General features: G+C 33.2%; 1 protein-coding gene across 1 annotated transcript in view; it reads right to left on the bottom strand.

Annotated features, from left to right (window-relative positions):
- LOC144253915 (A-kinase anchor protein 9-like) overlaps positions 1 to 20,842 on the bottom strand; it is a 109,315-nt gene that overhangs the window by 1,467 nt on the left and 87,006 nt on the right. The window contains exons 24-37 of the mRNA XM_077796564.1: positions 19,055 to 19,207; positions 18,544 to 18,723; positions 17,087 to 18,157; positions 15,239 to 15,379; positions 14,276 to 14,761; positions 13,816 to 13,879; positions 13,563 to 13,684; positions 12,527 to 12,718; positions 12,117 to 12,305; positions 8,482 to 8,626; positions 4,516 to 4,720; positions 2,137 to 2,222; positions 950 to 1,034; positions 296 to 435 (exon numbers count right to left, since the gene is read on the bottom strand). Coding sequence (XP_077652690.1) covers positions 296 to 435; positions 950 to 1,034; positions 2,137 to 2,222; positions 4,516 to 4,720; positions 8,482 to 8,626; positions 12,117 to 12,305; positions 12,527 to 12,718; positions 13,563 to 13,684; positions 13,816 to 13,879; positions 14,276 to 14,761; positions 15,239 to 15,379; positions 17,087 to 18,157; positions 18,544 to 18,723; positions 19,055 to 19,207 — 3,259 coding nt within the window. The remainder of the gene's footprint in view (positions 1 to 295; positions 436 to 949; positions 1,035 to 2,136; positions 2,223 to 4,515; positions 4,721 to 8,481; positions 8,627 to 12,116; positions 12,306 to 12,526; positions 12,719 to 13,562; positions 13,685 to 13,815; positions 13,880 to 14,275; positions 14,762 to 15,238; positions 15,380 to 17,086; positions 18,158 to 18,543; positions 18,724 to 19,054; positions 19,208 to 20,842) is intronic.

Below are 20,842 nucleotides of genomic sequence, written 5' to 3'. Positions count from 1 at the left end.
CATTACCTCAGAGCACCTTCGCACATTAGTCTTCAATCATGTATTTTCTATGAGCAATCTACTGAATGAAGAGATTGTAGGGGAATTATTTGGGGGTGGGCAGGATTTGAGGTGATAAATCATGTCTTGAATACTCTAAAGTTAGTTGCGCTGCTGGTTACACAGTTTAAGCTTTACCTAACTTGGTAAGTGAAGTAGATTTTATTCTAAACAATGAGGGTTAAGGAGTTTCAAAATGAGGAGAGCTGTGGGTCTAGCACTATGGCACTACCAATAAGTGGTTAAACTTAAGCACCTGTCTGTACAGTTCCAAGTCTTCTTTGTAGTGCCTCTAGCCAAGTGATATAATCTGCCAGGGCTCTATCGGGATCATAATTCTGAAGGTGAGAGCACACTGTGGAACCAGGATTTAAATCAGCTAGGGTGCCTGGAGACCTAAGGATTAAAAGCAATGTTCATGAACCAAATTACCCAGAAACAGTGCAATCACATCACACACCTGCATCCTCCCCCACCCCGGAAGGCAGGCCAAGTACATATTATATGATCTATATCCCCCATGCTTCTAAGTTTGGGATGGGAAAGAAATTGGTCTTCAATAAATTCAAAGAAGCTAGGGCTTCATGAAAATGCCAAGTATAAAACCTGTCAGTTTGTCAGTAAATGCTGGATATGTAAAAATGCATCTGTCATGCAGACTAACATTTTCTCTAACGGCCAGGGACTTATCAATTTTAATCAACACTTTTTCCAATGTCTAACTATGGCATATAGTAAGCAACATTTGATCAGCTCTGTTTCCGTTAACCTTAGAAACCATTTACAAATTTAAAACCTAGCTTTGATTCTGGGCCATAGGTTAAACAAATTACAACTAAAGATGTCCATCTGCCAAAGTCCTATCAGTGTCCATCTTTCTCTGTTAAATATTAATACATTTAATTCTTACCTATTTTGAAACGGTAAAAGGCACCTAGGAGAATCCAGATCTGATCTTGAGCGGTATGTTGTTGGTCTTGGTTCTCCATCTAGTTCTAGTTCACCAGAAGAATGATAAAATGGGTCAGTCTTTTCAGCATCTTAATGTAATGCAAGATGTTAAGATAACAAAGCAAAACACAACAAAAACTAAAAACCAAGCCCTTGAACATTTCTACAAAACAGTATTATACCATGTGTATATAGTGTATTATACCATGCTGTCTTACTTATAATAATAATTTTCAATTATTCTTGCTAAAGAAGAGATAAAACTTAAGATTTCAATATTGTTATTGAAATTGAGTATTTCTGGTATCTGAACTATGCTTCAAAGAAAAACTACTGAACTGGAGTATTTTATTTCTAAAAGACCTCAATCTTAGGGTTTCTGAATGTGTTATCATTTGGGGGAAAAGATAATGTGGAAAAGAAAAATTAGACTAATGTAACCAGATCCTTTATGACTCCACTCTCCTTTTATAGGAAAAAAATTGAAATCAAGATTTGCTAATTTTTGGTATGACACAGATAAAAATTTCTCAGTGCAAGCATTTATATTTCAAAATACTTTCATGGAAATTTCCCTTTTCTCTGTACTCTGTGCTCTCCCACTTTTGACCTCATCCTTATATCCCAAATGTTCAAGCCCTAATGTTCTTTCTACTTCATTCTAGGTGTAGAGAGAAGGAATTTTAACTGTTCTTATTTTTATACAACGTAGTAGTAAACTCAAATGATTTGAGTATTATTAGATCATGAAAACTTCAAACCATAACTGTTTTACATGACTAATAGCTATTCTCTCTTGAACCCAGAGCCTTAAGTGCCCCTACTGGGCAGCACTACTGGGTAATCTGGGACAAATACCATGTGTTTTCCAGTGCTCAATTTTTCATCTGTAAAGTGAGAATAATAGTAATTGTGATTACATCAGATTGGCAGAATATATGAAAAAAGCAGGGCTTAGTATAGACCAGCGCCCATAAAAATCAGCAATTCTTATTCTCTTTAAAACAGTGAAGTCCCTAGCCTTGTTAGTTATAAGCTCCTTTATCTTTGGAAAACACTGGCTTCAGAATTTGCTATTTGGAAGATATTACATTTTCAATAATTTTAGAGGGCTGTAAATGTAGAAATATGCTATTTTGACTTTACCTGGATTCAGTTCAAAGCCATCCCTGTTAACATTGGTAGAACCAGAATCTGTGACTTGCTGCCACCGTTGAACCAAAATTTTCATTCTAAAAAAAAGATTCCAAGATAAGACATCAGAGCATATCTATAAAGATCATAAAATATACTTTCTACAAAAATCATTTAAATATGAGCACAGATCAGATTTCAACAATCACAATTTCCTAATCCAAAACTATGTACATGCGCCTGGGTTGATGGCAAAATTAACTGGAACAGAAGAACACAGTTGTAAGCTCCCCTCACCTCATTTCCAAGGGGAAACAGAGGTCTTTGGTGTTGCCAGAATCAGGTTCTAGCTTTACAGATTAATGAGACAGGAAGAGATGGAGGGCAAAAAATACACAGAAAGAAAGTAGCCGCAGGAAACAGAATAGTGGATGATAGGTAGATGAGAGGAAAAAAGAATAAAAGGACCCATAAAAGGGAGCTGGGAAAGCTGGAGGATGGGTGAGGCCATGTGACCAGGAACAAAAAACAATGCTGGCTTTAAATGAATGGGGGTATTAATGTCATCATACAGCTGCATTAGGTTTGCTGTGTGGCCCATCTTGGCTTAGAGAGCTTTCTGGAGTGCCAGGGCTCTGTCAGGATCATAATTCTGAAGGTGAAAGCACACTGTGGAACCAGTCTGTTTCAAGACTCAATTTTAAGAGAGTCAAAATATAAGTCTCCCCAAATTCCTCTAATCAAAATGACTGGCTAACTCCTGAGACTTCACATGAGTGTCTCCTAAGTTCTGAGTATATGGCCCTTCCCCAACAGAAAGTGAGCTGTCTTTGGATTTCAGGCAGGTATTACATCTTTTTCATCAATGTATCTGCCAGTGATTACCCTTTGTTTGCCAGACACAAGGTGATGTTGGGAATGAGAAGTGGGAAAGGAGAAAATGGAGTGTGAGACTACAATAAGTAGAAGAGGCAGGCACGGTGGAAGACCTGATCTGCTTTTAGAGAGCCAGCATGGGTGCAATAGAGAGACCAGGCTAATTGTCCCTACTGGGTTTAGAATAACCCCTCCTTGTCCTGTTTTTCTCATTTGTGAACTGACATTTGGAACTAAGGAAACTCAAGTTTCCAGTTTAAAAACACAGAAACAAAAGCAAAACTCACATTTTTCAGAAGAAGAAGAAGAAAAAAAGCAAAATCCTTTGAAGAAGCATCAAATGTGACCTGGCAAGAACTACTTTAAGAAACAAAATTCCTTTGGGACTCTGCTGAGTTTCAGAGAAATAAAAAGGAGGGAACACATGGAGAAGCTTAAGTGTCTGAGTGATCTTTTTAAAATTTATTTTATTTTTTTAGTTGTAGATGGACACAAACCTTTATTTTTATGTGGTGCTGGGGATCAAACCCAGTGCCTCACACATGCTAGCCAAGCGCCCTACCACTGAGCCTCAGCCCCAGCCCCCGATTATCTTATCTACTAGTTAAGAGGACAGTAGTGGTTCATGACTACAAGGTAGTTTCAACCACATATGGAATGAATGCCAAAGTTCCTAGCTTGTAACTACTAGGAAAAGAGTGACAAAAGCACTAGCAGAATCCCTGAAGGCCAACCTTGGACCTGAATGCAGAGGTAGACCAGGGCTTTCCAGAGTTGGGTAAAAAACAGGTTATTTTAGTAGGAAAGGAAGACAGATGTATGCCGGCCTGAGGTGTGATTTTTCAAAAAAAAAAAAAAAAAAAAAAACTTTTCCTTTTTATGATCTCTCTTATGTCTATGTATGTATAAGCTAGTTCATGGGTCTATTCAAATTAAAAAATGACAATTGGACTGGATGTGCCAGTTTGAGTCACCAGCTGCATGTACCTAAGAAGGCCCTTTCCAAAGGGTATATTTACACAGTACAGAATAAAGAGTCCTTGCTAAAAGGATGAAAACCCAGAGAGAAATTTATATTTTAGGGATGGCAAAGAAATCCTATACAAACTTTTTTTTTTCTTCCCTTAGTATTTACACCAACAAATATATCCTTTTCATAAGCGTTATATCTTCAAATACTGTGTATTTTGGCTAACTAAATTCTGAAACATATTGAGATCATAAAGATTAAGTTCATATTGGCTGGAGGTAAAATAAAGATCACAAGTATATCTTATACAAGTCTCAAATAGAACTGAGGGCCACAATACTGTTTGGGCCAAAACAATCTTAAACTTATAATTTGGAAAAATTGGGGATTTTCACCCTCTACTGTAGTTTTTTCCTATAAATAACAAAATCACATGCTACTTAAACAACATGTATTTTATTTTTATAATATCTGCATAATATTTATGACAAAAGTACTCCAATTCCTTCACTAATACACGTTTATAATAAGGAAGTGTGGTATACCTGAATGCTTCTAATTCCTTTAGATGCTTATGCTGTGCCTTGAGTGTTGTTTCAAGTTCCAATTCCGTTTGTGCAAGTTCATTTTTTAGTTCAGCAACTACCAGGTGTTCTTGAAGTTCACTTGCTTTGTCTTTCATATTGCTGAGCTCCACTTGCATCTCCAGAATTTGAGACTGCTTCTGCTGCATAGTATATTCCAAAAGTTCTAAAGAAAAAATGATCAATATTTATAATTTAACCTAGTAACTCCTATTTGGTTTATAAATATTTTATTGATAAGAACTGATTTGTAACATAGGAGATAACTGCAAAGCAATCATGAAAGGATTACAGTCCCCAAAGTTTAATACAAATAAACTTTATGCATGTTTTCCTCATAGTGGTAGTAGCCAAGATTTCAGAAGTATTTATGAAAATAATAAAAGTTTAACAACAGGGGCTGGGGTTGTGGCTCAGTGGTAGAGTGCTTGCCTAGCATGCATGAGGCACTGGGTTTTATCCTCAGCACCACGTAAATGTAAAAACAAAGATATGTGTCCACCTAAAACTAAAATATATAAAAAAATTAAAAAAATTTTCTTTATTTATTAATTTTAGTTGTAGATGGACACAATACTTTTATTTATTTATTTTTATGTGGTGCTGGGGATTGAACCCAGTGCCTCACTCAGTTAGCCACAACCGCAGCCCTCCAAGAACTTTTGAAAATCACACATAGTACTTGTAGGAGTTATTCATGTATCCATGACTATAATGGTTGCTTCTTTTGTTCAGCCTCTCTTTGCAGACAGTCCTTAGGAACTTTACTTTTATAATTGTTCCAGAAATAGAAGTCCAAACTCCAGTTGAGATCTTGTTTTTTTCAATAAAAAGGAACCAAAACCTCCATAATACACATCTGTTACAATGAAAACAAACTCAAGAATTTAAATCTCGGCCAGGTGTGGTGGTGCAAGCCTGTAATCCTAGTGGCGCAGGAGGATCATGAGTTCAAAGCCAGCCTCAGGAATGGTGAGGTGCTAAGCAACTCAGTGAGACTCTGTCTTTACATAAAATATAAAAGAGGGCTCAGTGGTTGAGTTCAATGCCTGAACTAAAATCTTAGACATGTTAAATAAGAACAGGTTACAAAATATGCATCAGGATCCTGTTTTTATGACAAAAAATATACTTATGTACATATGCACATTGAAAAGGTCTGTAGACATATTTACTTGGGTGTTAAATAGTCATTAAATTTTAGCAAAGTTCATCAACAGACATTACAATTAGTAAGAATGATATTACAAGAAGGACATAACATTGACTTTAGATGATAATCATGTTAATTTAGCTTTTAAAACTATTTCTTAGGGGTAGAGGTTAATAATTTACACATATAAACATGAATCTACAGAGATAAGACTTCAATAGCATTCTATATAAACACTATTAATTCCCTTTAAAACTTTTCAATTAAGCCTTTGTCTACAGGGATATGTTTAATTTAACTTATTATACCTGTTTTCTCTGAAGAATTTTAACATGATTCAGCTTTTCAATGACAAATTTTGAGCTTGTGTTGTGATTTTAAAGTCTGCAAAAGCACAGGTGTTTCTATCATTACTACATGAAACAGTTACTAAAGATGCATGTGTCCTCAATAGATATGATAAGAATTTAATAACAATTTCCATTTATAGTTAAATTAAATAGACTTTTATCAGAAAGTGGGGAAAAGATCCAAGCAAGCATATCACAAAAACAATAATCCAAATAGTTGATAATCATATGAAAAAGCACTAAGCCACTTGAATAATTAAAATCAATTAAAACTACAATTATGTACTGCACACCAAACGGATTGGCAGCAAAGGTCTAACAATACCGGAAAGTTGGCAAAGTTGTATATAAGACAACTCTCACATACTGCTAGTGCATGCACAAATTGACAAAAGTACTTTTTAAAAAAATATTTATTTTTTAGTTGTAGTTGGGCACAATATCTTTATTTTTAATTTATTTTTATGTGGTGCTGAGGATCAAACCCAGGGCCTCCAATGTGCTAGGTGAGCACTCTACCTGTGAGCCACAACTGCAGCCCCTAAAAAAAACTACTCTTTAAAATAGTTTGGTGTTCTCTAATAAATTTAAAGATATGAATCCTATGACCCAGCAATTTCACTCCTAGAAAGACATAAGTACAATTGCATCAGAAGTACAATTGCATCAGAAATTGTGGACACTTTGCAACAGTGTCCACAACAGCATTGACTCTAATAGCTAAAAAGCAGAAACAATCCAAATCTAATCAACTACAGAATGAAATATTATATAAGTTGTAGAATATCCAAACAAGAGAATTCTATATGGTAACAAAAATGAACTATAGATAAATGCAGTAAGTTGGGATAATTCAGGAAGGTGACAGAAGCAAGACATAAAATATAAAGTTCAAAAATAGAAAAACTAACATATGATTTTGGAATATATAAATTAGTAATAAAACTAAAGAAAAATCAGGATAACCTCTAAGTTTCTAAAGAGGGGGTGGCTTTAGGATGTGGGCAATGTTCTACTTCTTAACACAAGCAATGTCTCCTCCACAGACATTCATATAATAATGTTATACTGGGGCTGGAGTTGTGGCTCAGCAGTAGAGTGCTTGCCTAGCATGTGCGAGGCCCTGGGTTCAATCCTCAGCACCACATATAAATATTAAAAAAAAAATTAAAAAAGAATGTCATACTGAAGAGTTGAATTGTTCACTTTTCTGTATGTTGTTATAGTTAAATTTTTAAAAAGAGGGATTAAAAAAGAAATGGCTACTTTCATTATGGATTTCCTTTTCCTTTAGGTAGTTATCCTCTAGTATGTAAAACACCTTTCTTAATGTACAGCTTTAAGAGAGTTCAACATCTCTAGCAATTAGAGAAATGCAAATCAAAACTACTCTAAGATTTCATCTTACTCCTGTCAGAATGGCAATCAATCATCAAGAATACAGGCAACAACAAATGTTGGCGAGGATGTGGTGGAAAAGGCATACTCATACATTGCTGGAGGGACTGCAAATTGGTGCAACCACTATGGAAAGCAGTATGGAGATTCCTCAGAAAACTGGGAATGGAACCACCCTTTGACCCAGCTATCCCATTCCTTGGTTTATATACCCAAAGGACTTAAAATCAGCACCCTATAGTGATGCAGCTGTATCAATGTTTATAGCAGCTCAATTCACAATAGCTTATCTATGGAACCAACCTAGGTGTCAATCAACAGATGAATGGATAAAGAAAATGTGGTATATATACTCAATGGAATATTATTCAGAGCTTTAAAGAAGAGTGAAATTATGGCATTTGCCAGAAAATGGTTGGAGTAGGAGAATACCATGGTAAGCAAAATAAGCCAATCCCATAAAACCAAAGGCCAAATGTTTTCTCTAATTTGTGAATGCTAATTCACAATAAGGTGGGGGGTAGTAGGGAAGAATAGGGTTACCTTAGATTAGGTAGAGGGAAGTGATGGGAGAAGAGGGGAGGAAATGTGGGGATAGGAAAGATAGTAGAATGAAACAGATATTATTACTGTATGTATATATGTGACTACATGACCAATATGATTCTTCAACATGTATACTCAGAAAAATGAGAAATTATATCCCATCTATGCATGATATATCAAAGTGCATAAATGCATTCTACTGTCATGTATAACTAATTAAAACAAACAAAGAAACAAAAAGAGACCATGAAATTAATTTGTTTAACTTGGTCAAGGTAAGGCTACTGTATTTAAAATTAGATACAGCTGTTTAAAACCAATTTGACAATCCTCTAGCCACTACAGTAATTAATACAATTAATGTTATGAAAATGAGAAATCAATACCACTAAAAGGAAATGTTTTAACTGAGTAATAATAATGTAGAGTGAAATATTTTCACCCATTTGTGAAATTATATGAATCTGTTTTGTAACATACCTAGGTTTGGTTTATCATTTTCTTGTTCTCTTTTCAAGGTCATTTTCTTGTCATTAATTTGAGCACGTAGTACTTCAATTTCAGATAATAAGCTTCTTCTGTCTATTTTTTGGAGATATTCCATAGCTGCTTGATATTCAATACCCTTTTTGTAACAAAGGAAAAGAAAAAAATCAAGTGAAGAGAGTTGTAAAGATAATAAAATTAACAACAAGAAGTCTGAAGAACAAATGAACCACACATGCTAAAGTTTTTTTCTTTTAAAAATTTCATTATTTTTCTTGTCTAAAATATGGGAAGATTTCTTGCAGATAGATGCTTCTTTACCTCTAAATACTGTAGTGTATTTCCTAAAAATAAGAGCACTCTTTTACATAACTGCAGTACAATGATTAAAAGAGTAATTAACTTATCGTAATATTATCTGGTATAGAGAGTTTATTCAAATTTTGCCAAAAGTTCTTTAAGAAAAAAAAAGTGATTCATTCCTTTGTCTTTTGTGATCTTAAATTTTTTGAAGAGTACAGACAGGTTATTTTGTTACATGTCCGTTAATTTAAAAAAACTTTTTTGGACTAATGTAAGTCAAAGTACTTGAGGGGTTCAGCCAGCTTTCCCCAATAATAGCTTGTATAATCAGAGCACATTATCAAAACTAAGAAACTGACATGGATAAAATTCTATTTAAATTATAGGTTTTAATAAAATTTCATTTGTTTACATGTACTCATTTTTTCTCTTGGCATACAGTACTATGAAATTTCATCACTTGAACAGGTTCATATATATGTACCACAATAAGGGTACATATTATTTCAATCACCACAGAGACTACTCTGTAGTCCTACCCTCTCTCCCTAATCCTAACCTCTGGCAACTACTAATATGTTCTCTATCACTATAATTTTGTCATTTTTAGAAGTTGCATAACACACAGGAAGTTTAGGGTATTGATTGTTCCTTTTTTAATTGTTGAATAGTATTTCATTGTATGAATATATCACAGTTTCTCCATCTATTCACTTACTGGAAGACATCTGGGTTGTTTCAAGTATTGGTTATTACAAGGAAAATTACTGTGAACATTCATAAATAGGTTCCATAAATAGACACAAGTTTTCATTTCTGTTGATTAAATATCTACAAGTGTGACTGCTAGGCTGTGTAACAGATGTACGTTTACCTTAACAAGACACTGCCAGATTTAGTTTCCAGAGTAGCAGTCCTACTTTACACTGCCTACCAGCAATGTATGTGACATGCAGTTTCTCTCCCTCTTTACCAGCACTTGGTGGTGTCACTATTTTTTATTGTGCCCAGTCTAATAGATGAATGGTGGCCTCAGTTGGTTGTGGTCTCATATTTTCCCAAGTAGATTCTGATTATGCATTTCACAGAAGTACAACAAATTAATTCTTTCATATTAGGAAGTACTCGATGTCTTTTTTTCCTCATTACTGGTAATATTGATTCTGATAATTTGGGTGGGGTTTGCAAGGTTTCTCCAGTGTAAAGTTAGTGTTTTTCCTTTTGTAGTTAAAAATAATCTTTTAGGAATTTTACTTTTCTTATCAACTTTTTCACATTAGTTTTAGCATCCACTGTTGATTATTGCTGAATTGATCGTTACTATATTGTTGAATAAAGTATGATCTTATAATTCCTTCGTTCCTTATACATTTAATAGCTGGCATTCAACTGTGATAATATATATCCATCTATATGAGCTCATGAATTCTTATTTTACTCTTAACTTTAAAATCTGTCACTTTCATTTTGTTTGATCTTTTAATTTTCTAATTTTGGCCAGTGAGGGAACCTTCAACAGGCTTCTGTGACCTTCTGACATATTCCCTTATTTCTTTGAATAATTCTTAAAATGCTGGCAAAATGAGGGATTCCAGGTTTACCTTATTGTCTTCCTAACTCTATTCTTGGAATCACCAGATTCAAAAGGATTCCTAATTCTTTTTAATGGATAACGTATTTAAAAAAACAAGTCCTGGGTACTAAGTATTGTGAGAAGATTAAAAAATATTTTGTTTTAGTTGTAGATGGACACAAAACCTTTAATTAATTAATTTATTTATATGTGGTGCTAAGGATCTAACCCAGCAATGTACACTGAGTTGCAACCCCAGCCCTGTGAGAAGATTTTTAACTACTGATTTGATTCTGTTGTAGGTCTTTTTCAGGTATTCTATTTCTTCCTGCATGAATTTTGATAAGTGATTTTTAAAAAAAATTCCACCTCAATTTTTTTATTTGTATAAATAAAATAATTTATAATATTTTGTTATTTTATTTGTTGCATGTTTAATTATGATCTCATCTTCATTTATAACATTTAAAAATCATAATGAATTCTCCAGAAAAGATTTTCTTATTAGCATTTTCAAGGAACCAATTTTTAATGTTTTATCCTCTATATTGTACTGGTTATACATTTCATTAATGTTTTTTACTTTATTATAGTTAACCTTCATTATTAATGGATCCTGTGTTTTCAGATTTGTCTACCTGATAAAAAGTTTTTGTAACCCTCAAATCAATACTTGTATTGCTTTGTCAGACATAGTTAGAGTAGTAAAAAATTTAAATTTCCTCATGCACATGTTCCTGGCTGAGTTAAACAAGGGCATACTCTACCTTTGTATTTTAGCTCTCATATTGTACACAAATGTCCTGTTTAGTAACTTGTTTTTCCATATTGTGCTTTTTATTTACGATTTCATGGTTTTATTTTTTTATTTTTTGAACTTTTTTTTAAAATTTTTTTTAAAAGAGAGAGTGAGAGAGGGAGAGAGAGAAAGAGAGAGAGAATTTTAATATTTTATTTTTTAGTTATTGGCAGACACAACATCTTTTTTTGTATGTGGTGCTGAGAATCGAACCCGGGCCGCACGCATGCCAGGCGAGCGCGCTACCGCTTGAGCCACATCCCCAGCCCCAATTTCATGGTTTTAAATGGCCCACAAGTGAAGGGCTTGGTGTTCCTAAGTGCAAGAAATCTGTGACGTGCTTTAAGAAAAGTGTGTTAGATAAGCTTCTGTATGATTGCTCTTGGCCGTGTTAAACATTAATGAATAATATACAACACAGAAGGTATCTTTTTTCTTTTTTTAATGGCACTGAGTACTGAGCCCAGGGCCAAGAGTATGCTAGGCAAGCATTCTACCACTGAGATACATCTCTTCTCCCCTCCCATATAAGATTTCTTTAAACACAACCACACAGAAAATAAGATCATGTATTGATTGGTTGATGAAAATATTGTGATTGAGGCTTGCAGTAACCTATTCCTGTACTTCCCACAGGAGCAATGACTCCTCGTAGGTTTATAAAATATAACTACTGCAAATAATGAGAAGTGACTGTATCTTATTCCTTCTCTTTTCTTTAGGTTTTACTGCTCTTTCTAACTTTCCAAGTTTGAGGACTATCTCATTAATTTTAAGTTTTTCTTACTTTCTAATATAAGACAAAGGTAATGTTCTTCTCCTAAATACTCTTAGTGGCCCCTGTTAAAAATGCTAATCTTCATACTTAAATTAAGACTCTAAAACAAATCAGCAACTGATTTTCTTATTACTATTAAAAATAGTATTCTTTAAAATAAAATTTTGTTTCCATACCTGTTCTTGTATTCGCTGTTCCAAACACTTTAATAATCCAACTGCATCTTTAGTGCCTAGAGCTGTCAGTTCAGTCTGAAATGTAGCTAGCAAAACATTGCGCTCCTTTAAGAAAACATGTTGGAGAGCAAGTAGAAATTCCCCTCGCCAGTCCGGGAGGCTCTCTTGAGATTGAGAATTATCATAAACCTAGCAGAGTACAAATAACAAAAGTTAGGTTTCAAATAAGCATGTTTTTAAAACATTCTACTAACCAAAATAGGTATTTAAAAGAACGTATGTATTTTTGAGTCTGAAAATACATACAATAATTTATGTGAAAATTCATATAAAAAAGAATTTAATTTACAAAGTTCATTATTGTCATTAAAAATAACAATGCTACATAGAATATAATATTCTTTGAGTACCTCAGATTCCCTTTGCACTTGTATTTTGGTAATTAAATCCTTAAGAGATGAGATGATATTAAGGTAAGCTCTTCTCTCTTCTAGCCAAAATTCTGAAACCTGTTGAATAGAATGATCTTCTCCATCACCAGATGGTGACTCAGTGAGAGAAAGCACCTGCATGCCCTCATTATGAAGAGCTCTCAGTAATCCCTAGAAACCAAAATCCAAAAGCCAAAGTTATGACAACTTCTCCAAATACTGAAAAAATGAGAGCTACAAAGACAAATAAATATTAAGCAATATAGCATTATGAAGCAAAATAGATTTAGAAAAGCAACTGCAGAAAAGAAACTCCAGGCACCTTTACTAAATGCCTTCTTCCTGTGGAGAGCTAAGTCAATTGCAATAGATGGTCTATGATTTCCATAGCTTTCATCTCTAAGTTCCTTCAGTTTAGCTAATGTACTCTTCCCAGATTTAATGATTAGCCATTGATTTGACCAAAATAAATACTGTGAGAAAAACTTCCATTCCTTGAGACTGCTTTTATGATTTTGGCAAACAAAAACACCAATAATAAAAATTATTTTTTTAAATCTTCATAACATAATTATTTAATATATTGTATTTTATTATCTGTGGAATATGGGAATAAAATGAAATAGATTCTCATGGATTTTTTTTTCTTTTAAGTCATTTATTTTAGCCTGTTTTCATTTGAAGCATGAGGTGAGTGTTACCCTTTGCTTCTATTTGATGGGTGGACTGTACTAGACTTTGTTTGAGCAACAAGGGATGCTACTTCCAACATCCTTTTTCCTCAATATCTAGTTAACAGAGAATTGACAAAAAGATCTGGTCACTGATCCTGGAAGAAAGGAGGGAGTGGAGGGCAGCATATTTTCTTCCTCTCTCTCTCCCTTTCTTCGATCTTTCTTGCTATATCAGAGATCCAGTATATAACTTTAAATAAACTACTATGTTCAACATAGAAATTATACAGGCTAAGTTTACTAAAATATATTATGTTTCAGTAATATTTATCTTTTAGTACCTTTATTTTCTTTGGAAATGATTCTGTTAAATTTTCGCCTTCTTTTCCTCGTCCTTCTGATGCTGTGTCAAATCCCTGATTTTGTGTAAGATAAACTCCCTGACTCCAGTCTGATCCAGAATCTAAAATAAAGAAAACAATCATTTGTTGTTAAACAAACAAACAAACAAAAATTAAAAAAATACCCTCTCCAAACAAAAATAACACGTTTTAATCAAATACTATAAACATTTCAGAATTTTATATAACTTACCACTGGAATATATTTCTCTAGTTTGGTAAGCATTAGAATACGTTAGTTCAGGCATCAAGGATCCCTAATTAGAAAAAAGAAACAACATACATAAATATTTTTGTTTTAATAAAAACAGAACCCAATGAACTATTTTGCTGTTATAATGCTGTAAAAAGAAAAAAAAGGAAAGAAAAGAAAAAAACTCAATCTAAGCATACTTGAAATGAAACTATCTATGATTTATAACAAGTCTATAATTTTTTCCTTATGGATATTACCATAGTAAGAAGAGATATTATTTAAGGAACCATAACAAGTTGTAAATTTACATAAGAACTCTATTATCTAATACAATGGGGAGATTTAAATTCTAATAGTATAAAGAAGAGATATTTCCCAAATTTCTTTTAAAATTTTTGCTTAAATTTTGTTGACAACAGTGGAAACTCCCCCCACATGACAACAACAAAATAAATACCTCTTTAGGTCTCAGACACTGTATCACTGCCTTCAATGTACCACACTCTTCTGTCAGTAACTCAACAGCAACATAATGTTCCTTCTTTAAAGTTTCAGTTTCTGAAATATGTCTGGATTCCATATCCAAAATTTCAGCGGCATGAAGTTCTTGTATGTGTTCAATTCTTTCAGTAAATTGCCTAATTATTTCAAAGACTTTTTCTGAGGAACAGCTAGTCTGTACATCAATTTGAATTCCTGCATTTTTAACAAGAATTTGTGGAGTCTGGTTGCTCATGTTGACCTTGAGTATTTGGTCCGTTTGGGATGCAGTGTTTTTACCTACTTCAATAGGAAGTGGCTCTAAGCAGATGTTTCTGTTTATTGGTACTTCAGACTTATCCTCTTTTAATAAGAAGTGGGATAATTTCTTTTTTTCCTCATCAAGTTGATTCTTAACTTGGCTTAAATCTCTCTGAAGAGATGCCATATTGGTCTCTTTTACCTGAAACACAGATGAATTAAGTTGAAAATCTTGCACATCAAATGAGGAACTTACAATGGAGAGGGAAAGAGTATAATTTCATTTATATGTTCACTTGCCTCAGAATAATAGGAAAAACACTTTGGAAACTGTAATACATATATACTTTTGCATGTATGTATGGTCACAGGTTACTACAAAATTGAAATAATTTTATTAGCCTTTACTTTTGTTTCTCAAGGGATTTAAGTTCTCTGTAACAGCAGTTTTTCCGCTTCCTTTACTAGAAGACTAGAGATTAAAAGCATTCTTCTAATATAAAGATTCCTAGCAAAACAAGCAAGGAGATGGTGAATAGATTTATAACAATGGAATTTTTCAAAAAGACTTGTAAATTTAGTTTAAGTTATGGCTTTGGACTTGTTTCTATAGGACATTTTGAAAGGGAATTAAGATGGGTAGAAATGAATGAATTAGGAGTTATGTTACTTGTCTTACCAAAAGCTCTTTTTGAAGTTTTTCTGTCCTTTCTTTGAAAGTGACAAGTTCTTCTTTGGTAGCCACCAACTCGATTCTAAGAGCCTCAAGTTCTTCAAAAAATCCACTTTCTCCACTGGCATTTATTAACTCAGTAGTTGTCTGGATAACAGTAAAAAACATAAGAAATACACCATTTTTTTTTTTTTTAAAAAAAGCTAAGTTCAAAGGATTTACACATTCTAATGAAGCTTTTCCAAGACTGACTGCCTAGGGGTTTTAGTGATAAATGCTCTTTCAACAAATAGTGAAACATTTTAAGAACCCATCATTTTGTATTCTTAAGGAAATAAGAAAGATTTTCTGGGAATGAAAGACAAATCATGCCATTTATATATATATAAACATTTATAAATTATTGATAAAAATATTCTTTGTGCCACTCAAAAGTTTCATATTTATATTACTTTCCTCAAAAGATATCAGCTCAAAGATAATTATTATAAGTTATACCTAAAAAGTTATATTAATATTTTAATAATTATTACCCACAGTAATATGCAATTCCAATGAGCTAGGAAGAAAAAGTATAGTGAATGAAATTATTATCCTTTGCAAATATAAATTAAGTAGACATAAAATCCCAATGTATCAATTAATCTTCTGGGGCAGATAAGACTGAACTTCTGGTACTTGAAATTATAAGTTTATTAAGAGAGGGAACTTGAAGGAAAAAAGTCTTTGTCATGTCTGTCATACACTAAGAAATAACTGCAATTTCTGATCTTTATGTAAGTAGACTTAGGTCAGTTACAAATTTTTCCTAAGAAGAATAAAATCTATTATGAGGCATAAAATTTGCCAAGCTAATAACTTGTTACTCATATTAATTCAATATGAATATATTTTGATATTTTTATAATTGTATCTCACCTACATAACTTTCACAGATTTTATGCCAAAATTGTTTTTGCAAAAGTGTGGTATGACCATTTTATGAAGCTCTCCCCCAACCAAAAAAAATTGTGCTGGTATTAATTAAAAATCATCTATTAATAAACTGTCTTCGGTGCAAGATTAGAATGTATAGAATACTCATGAATATACATTACTGTGGTGGTGATGATTATGGGGTGCACTATGGTACTTAAAAGAGATGATGACATAACATACTTAGTAGAGGTACATTAAGGGGGAAAATACCCACAGAAATTCTAGAGGACATTTGCTAAATTTAATGTTTCCATATTTATTTGAACTGTTCTAATTAATGACAACCCTGATTGAATAAAGATGTTTGAAGATCACAAAATATAATTTGGGCCCATTATGCTAGTGATAATAAAATGACCCTATAGTGTTAAATTTAATCTGGTCTCTATACCTTGAGTTTCTGTGTAAGAAACTGCAATGTAACTTGGTAGGAAATCAAATCAACAGAGTATAATCAACTACTAAGTCTCAGCCAATGATAGTAGGCAACTATGTTTCAGCCAATCATAGGCAATCAACCAATCAAATCACATCCAAACAAGGTCTAGCCATGACCAATCAAGCAATTTCTGAATTTCATTTGTGAGTTCTGCCTCTAAATACCACCCACTGTTGCACAGTGAAACTGTTTGAATCTCTTCTGGTTCTGAGTGTTGCACAATGCATGTAGCACTTTTTGCTCAAACAAACTCCTTAGTTTGTCTAAAGTTCTTTAAGAACAGTATGTTTTTTTAAATAAAATCCCATTATGTATAAATTGGTAGGTGTCAGCAGAACTGTTTGACTTAGTAAATTACCAATCAGCTTAATAAGCAAAGGAAAAAAAAAAAGAGTTTCTTAGGGTATTTATGTGAAAAACTCAAATATAAAACTAACCTTGAGAACAAAATCTCCGTGAGGGCTTCTTTTCCTTTCTTTTCCTTCTAGTTTTTTCTTACTGTCCTCCAATAACTTCTGCAATTCTATCAGCTTCTTTTCTTTTTCCAAAGCATTTTTCTCTGCAGTTTCTACTTGTTCTTTTTCTGAAATCAAAGTAGTATGCATTTCAATCACTTGTCTTTCTAAGTCTGATATTCTCAAGGTTAATGCAGACATATCTGACTCCATCTTGTTTTCTGTTATTTGATTTAAATTCTGCATATTTTCCTTTTCAAGTTCTGATGAAGCTACTCCTTTATCTTGACAGAATTTCACATATTCCTGAACTGCCTCAAGTTGGACTTGACTTGTAAGAGCAGCAGCTACTTTCTCCTCAAGTACTTTCTGTAGGTTTACAATCTTCTTCTGAAGCATTTCTGTTTCAGACTGGCCTTGTTCTTTTATGTCTTCTATTTGTTTATAACACTGGGTAAGTTCTAAGTCCTTTGCGCTAACAGAGCTCTCAAGCTGTAGCAGTTTTGTTTCCAAATTTTTAGAAACTTTGGTGCTTTCTTCAAAAGATCTGAGATACATATTGTTCTCAGGGGGTTTAAGAACATCTTCAATATGGATTACTTCCAGTTCGGGTTGGTCTTTGCTGATATCATCTATAGTCATGCTAACACTTTCATCTGGTATACTTTGGATTTTGTCCTTAGGGTCATGTTCTCTCTTCAAGTTGACTAATTCTTGTGTTAGCTGATCCATTTTAAAATTGGTTTCTTTAAGTACATTTTTTGTGAAGGCCATTTCTTCATTAGTGATTTCTACTTGCTGTTCCAAAGCCAGCTTTTCAGCTATAACCTTTTCCAACTGATGTTTCAAGCTGTCCTCTTGTTCTGAGGGGGAACTGGTATCCACCAACATACTCTGTTCAATATATGACAATTCCTCCTGAAGTTTTTCAATCACTTCATTGAGCTTGTCTGTTTCTTCTTCTCTATTTTTCTTCAAACGTTCTTGATCACTCTTCAGACATTCTATTTGGGCTTCAAGATCCCTTATCAGTTCATTTTTTTCTTCAAAATCCTATTAGTTAATGAAAAAGAGAAACACAGAAAAGTATGTATTCATATTTTAAAATTTTGTTTTATTTTAGGGTAAAAACTTAAAGATGATCAGGCACAAAAGCTGTATGCTTGTCAGACACATTATGTTACTTTCAATATAGACCAACACCTCCCTTATCACATCAAACAAAGACCTTATTTAGAACATCATTCTGGAAGTTCTATTAAACATAAGTGGCTTATGCTTTTAGTATTTGATTCTCTATTAGGAAAATGTCAACATTAGTACATTTTATTGGAAAGGATAAAATACTGAATTAAGTCTTTAACAGATGGCATCCAAAGCTAATCACTCTATTTAACTATATTAGATTTCAGATAATAACCAATTTTAAATGAGTATACCTTGTTATCTGTTGTAAGTCTAAGTTGTTGATGAAAGTCTCTAATTTGCTCATTTAATCGATCAATTTCTACCTCTTTTTCCTGTATTATTTGAGCAAATTTCCCAAATAGCATATGCTGGTCATGAGTAGAGATAGCCTCAGGATCCTTCATGGCAAATCTCAATTTCTCCATTTCATCCTAGTGACAAAAATAACCATCATAGTTGGATGTATTCATGACATGGCACTTTTCACAACATTGTTTCAATTAAGTCTTATAAAAAATACATTTCCTACAATGTACAAGTAAAAAAAATTAGACATAATGTAGATCAATAATTCTTGAAATATTTTCATAAAAGATCTCAAAAATTTAATTATGAACAGAAAATAAGTTCCATGCAAATCTATTTGCTTACTAGTGTTCTTCGAGTATTATTTAGATCTGGACTTAGTAAATGTTTATTATAACTACATAGGAGCAAAACTTATTATCTCTTTATAGAAAAAAAATTTTCTAAAACAGTTACCTTGAATAATTTATTTTCTTGTTCAAGTTCCTGTAGACGGGTAGTGGATTCCTTTTTCTGTATTTCCAATTGCATATGTAGTTGCTGAACTTCTTCATTTTTATTTTCAAGCTCATCTCTAAATTGCTCTAGTTGTTCTTCTAAGTTTGTTATCTTTAATATCAAAATTATGAAAAGTAAAGAAAAAAAAACTTTATACAGATGTTTGTCAAGATAGAATTAAGAATGTTGGGGCTGGGGCTGTAGCTCAGTGGTAGAGCGCCTGCTGTGCACATGTGAGGCACTGGGTTCGATCCTCAGTACCACATAAAAATAAAGATATTGTGTCCAACTACAACTAAAAAAAAAAATTAAAAAAAGAATGTTGTATTTGCTTTATAAAGTACATGTTTAATTCATAACAATAAAGTGGTTTTCTAAGCCAGCCATACCTGTATGGTTCCTAGACATGCTCACACTGCACATTCTTTTTTTTTGTTTTTTTGTTTGTTTATTTTATTTTTGTTTTGGCCCTGGGGACTGAACCCAAGGGAGCTTTACCATGGAACCACATCCCCAGCCTTTTTTTTCAATTTATAGTTTTTAGATACAGTCATGCTATGTAAGTTGCTTAGGGTCTTGCTAAGTTGCTGAGGCTGGCCTCAAACTTGCAATCTTCCTGCCTCAGACTTCTGAGTTGTGGGATTATAGGTATGTGCCACCGTGCCTGTCACACTGCACATTCTTAAACTATCTTGCCCAAGCAGAAGATACCTTAAAGAAGGACACCAGGAAATATTTTCTACCATAAGCAGAAAGAGTCACAGAAAGAGTCCACATGCTAACTCTTATGTTAAATTCAGTTTGAATTAAGTCAGTTGCTATTGAAAAGCTTAGAAAAATTGTAGAATTAATTCAGTTATTCTAGTATCAAATAAAACTAACTTAATATAGTCCCACAAATATCTAATTATAATCCATTGAATGCCCTGGCTGCTTTGTGGTTTGATTAAGCAGATGGAAGCAGAGATACACAATAAGGTCAAGAGATCTTTAGGTCTGAATTGCAGAGTAAGTTAACAAAATAATTTTAGTAGAAAATCAGAGAGCTCTTACTTATAGGAAAACAGAAATTTAATTTTTGAAGATGGATTATTAGTAATAAAAGTAAAATAATCCTCTTTGATGGTTATACCAAAAAAAATGAACCTGATGACGAATATTAAGAGCTAATTATTGCTCTATTTAAAAAAATGGGTTTGAGAACATTAGCAGTCACTTTAGCTCACTGCTTCACAGCTACTTAATATTTAATAAATGAATTTATAAACATATATTTACTTGATGATCAAAAATGTTGCATTAACAGCAACCTAAGATGCAGAAGCAGTGTTTAGTAGTAACTGGCTCAGAGCCAACTTTAAATCATTTAGTGCCTAAAAGTTGAAAAGGGGCATATTTTGCTTATATACTGATACATCATACAATTAGAATCATTCTAGCACAGGCAAGGCAAGGCCTTAAAAATCAGCCTAAAAAAAGAAATCAGCAAGGAAAAAAAAATCAGCCTAATATTTCTTAAACAGAAATGGTATCAATACTAAATAATGGCTATTATTTATAGAGAATTACTGCTAGGCATGGGTACAAAGTGCTTTATATATTGTTATTTTTTAAAAAGCCTGTAACAACCTTAGGAGCTCTATTCTATGATTAACCCCATTTCAGAAGTGAGGAAGGGAGTTACAGCAAGGAGTAACTTGTCCTGAGGTCACATGTCTACTATGTGGTGAAACCACCTTTTGAACC

This window comes from Urocitellus parryii, chromosome 3 (assembly GCF_045843805.1).
Source record: "Urocitellus parryii isolate mUroPar1 chromosome 3, mUroPar1.hap1, whole genome shotgun sequence".
NCBI classification, from domain to species: Eukaryota; Metazoa; Chordata; class Mammalia; order Rodentia; family Sciuridae; genus Urocitellus; species Urocitellus parryii.
The sequence above is the reverse complement of the archived record's forward strand: the minus strand, read 5'-3'. Positions and strand labels throughout refer to the sequence as shown.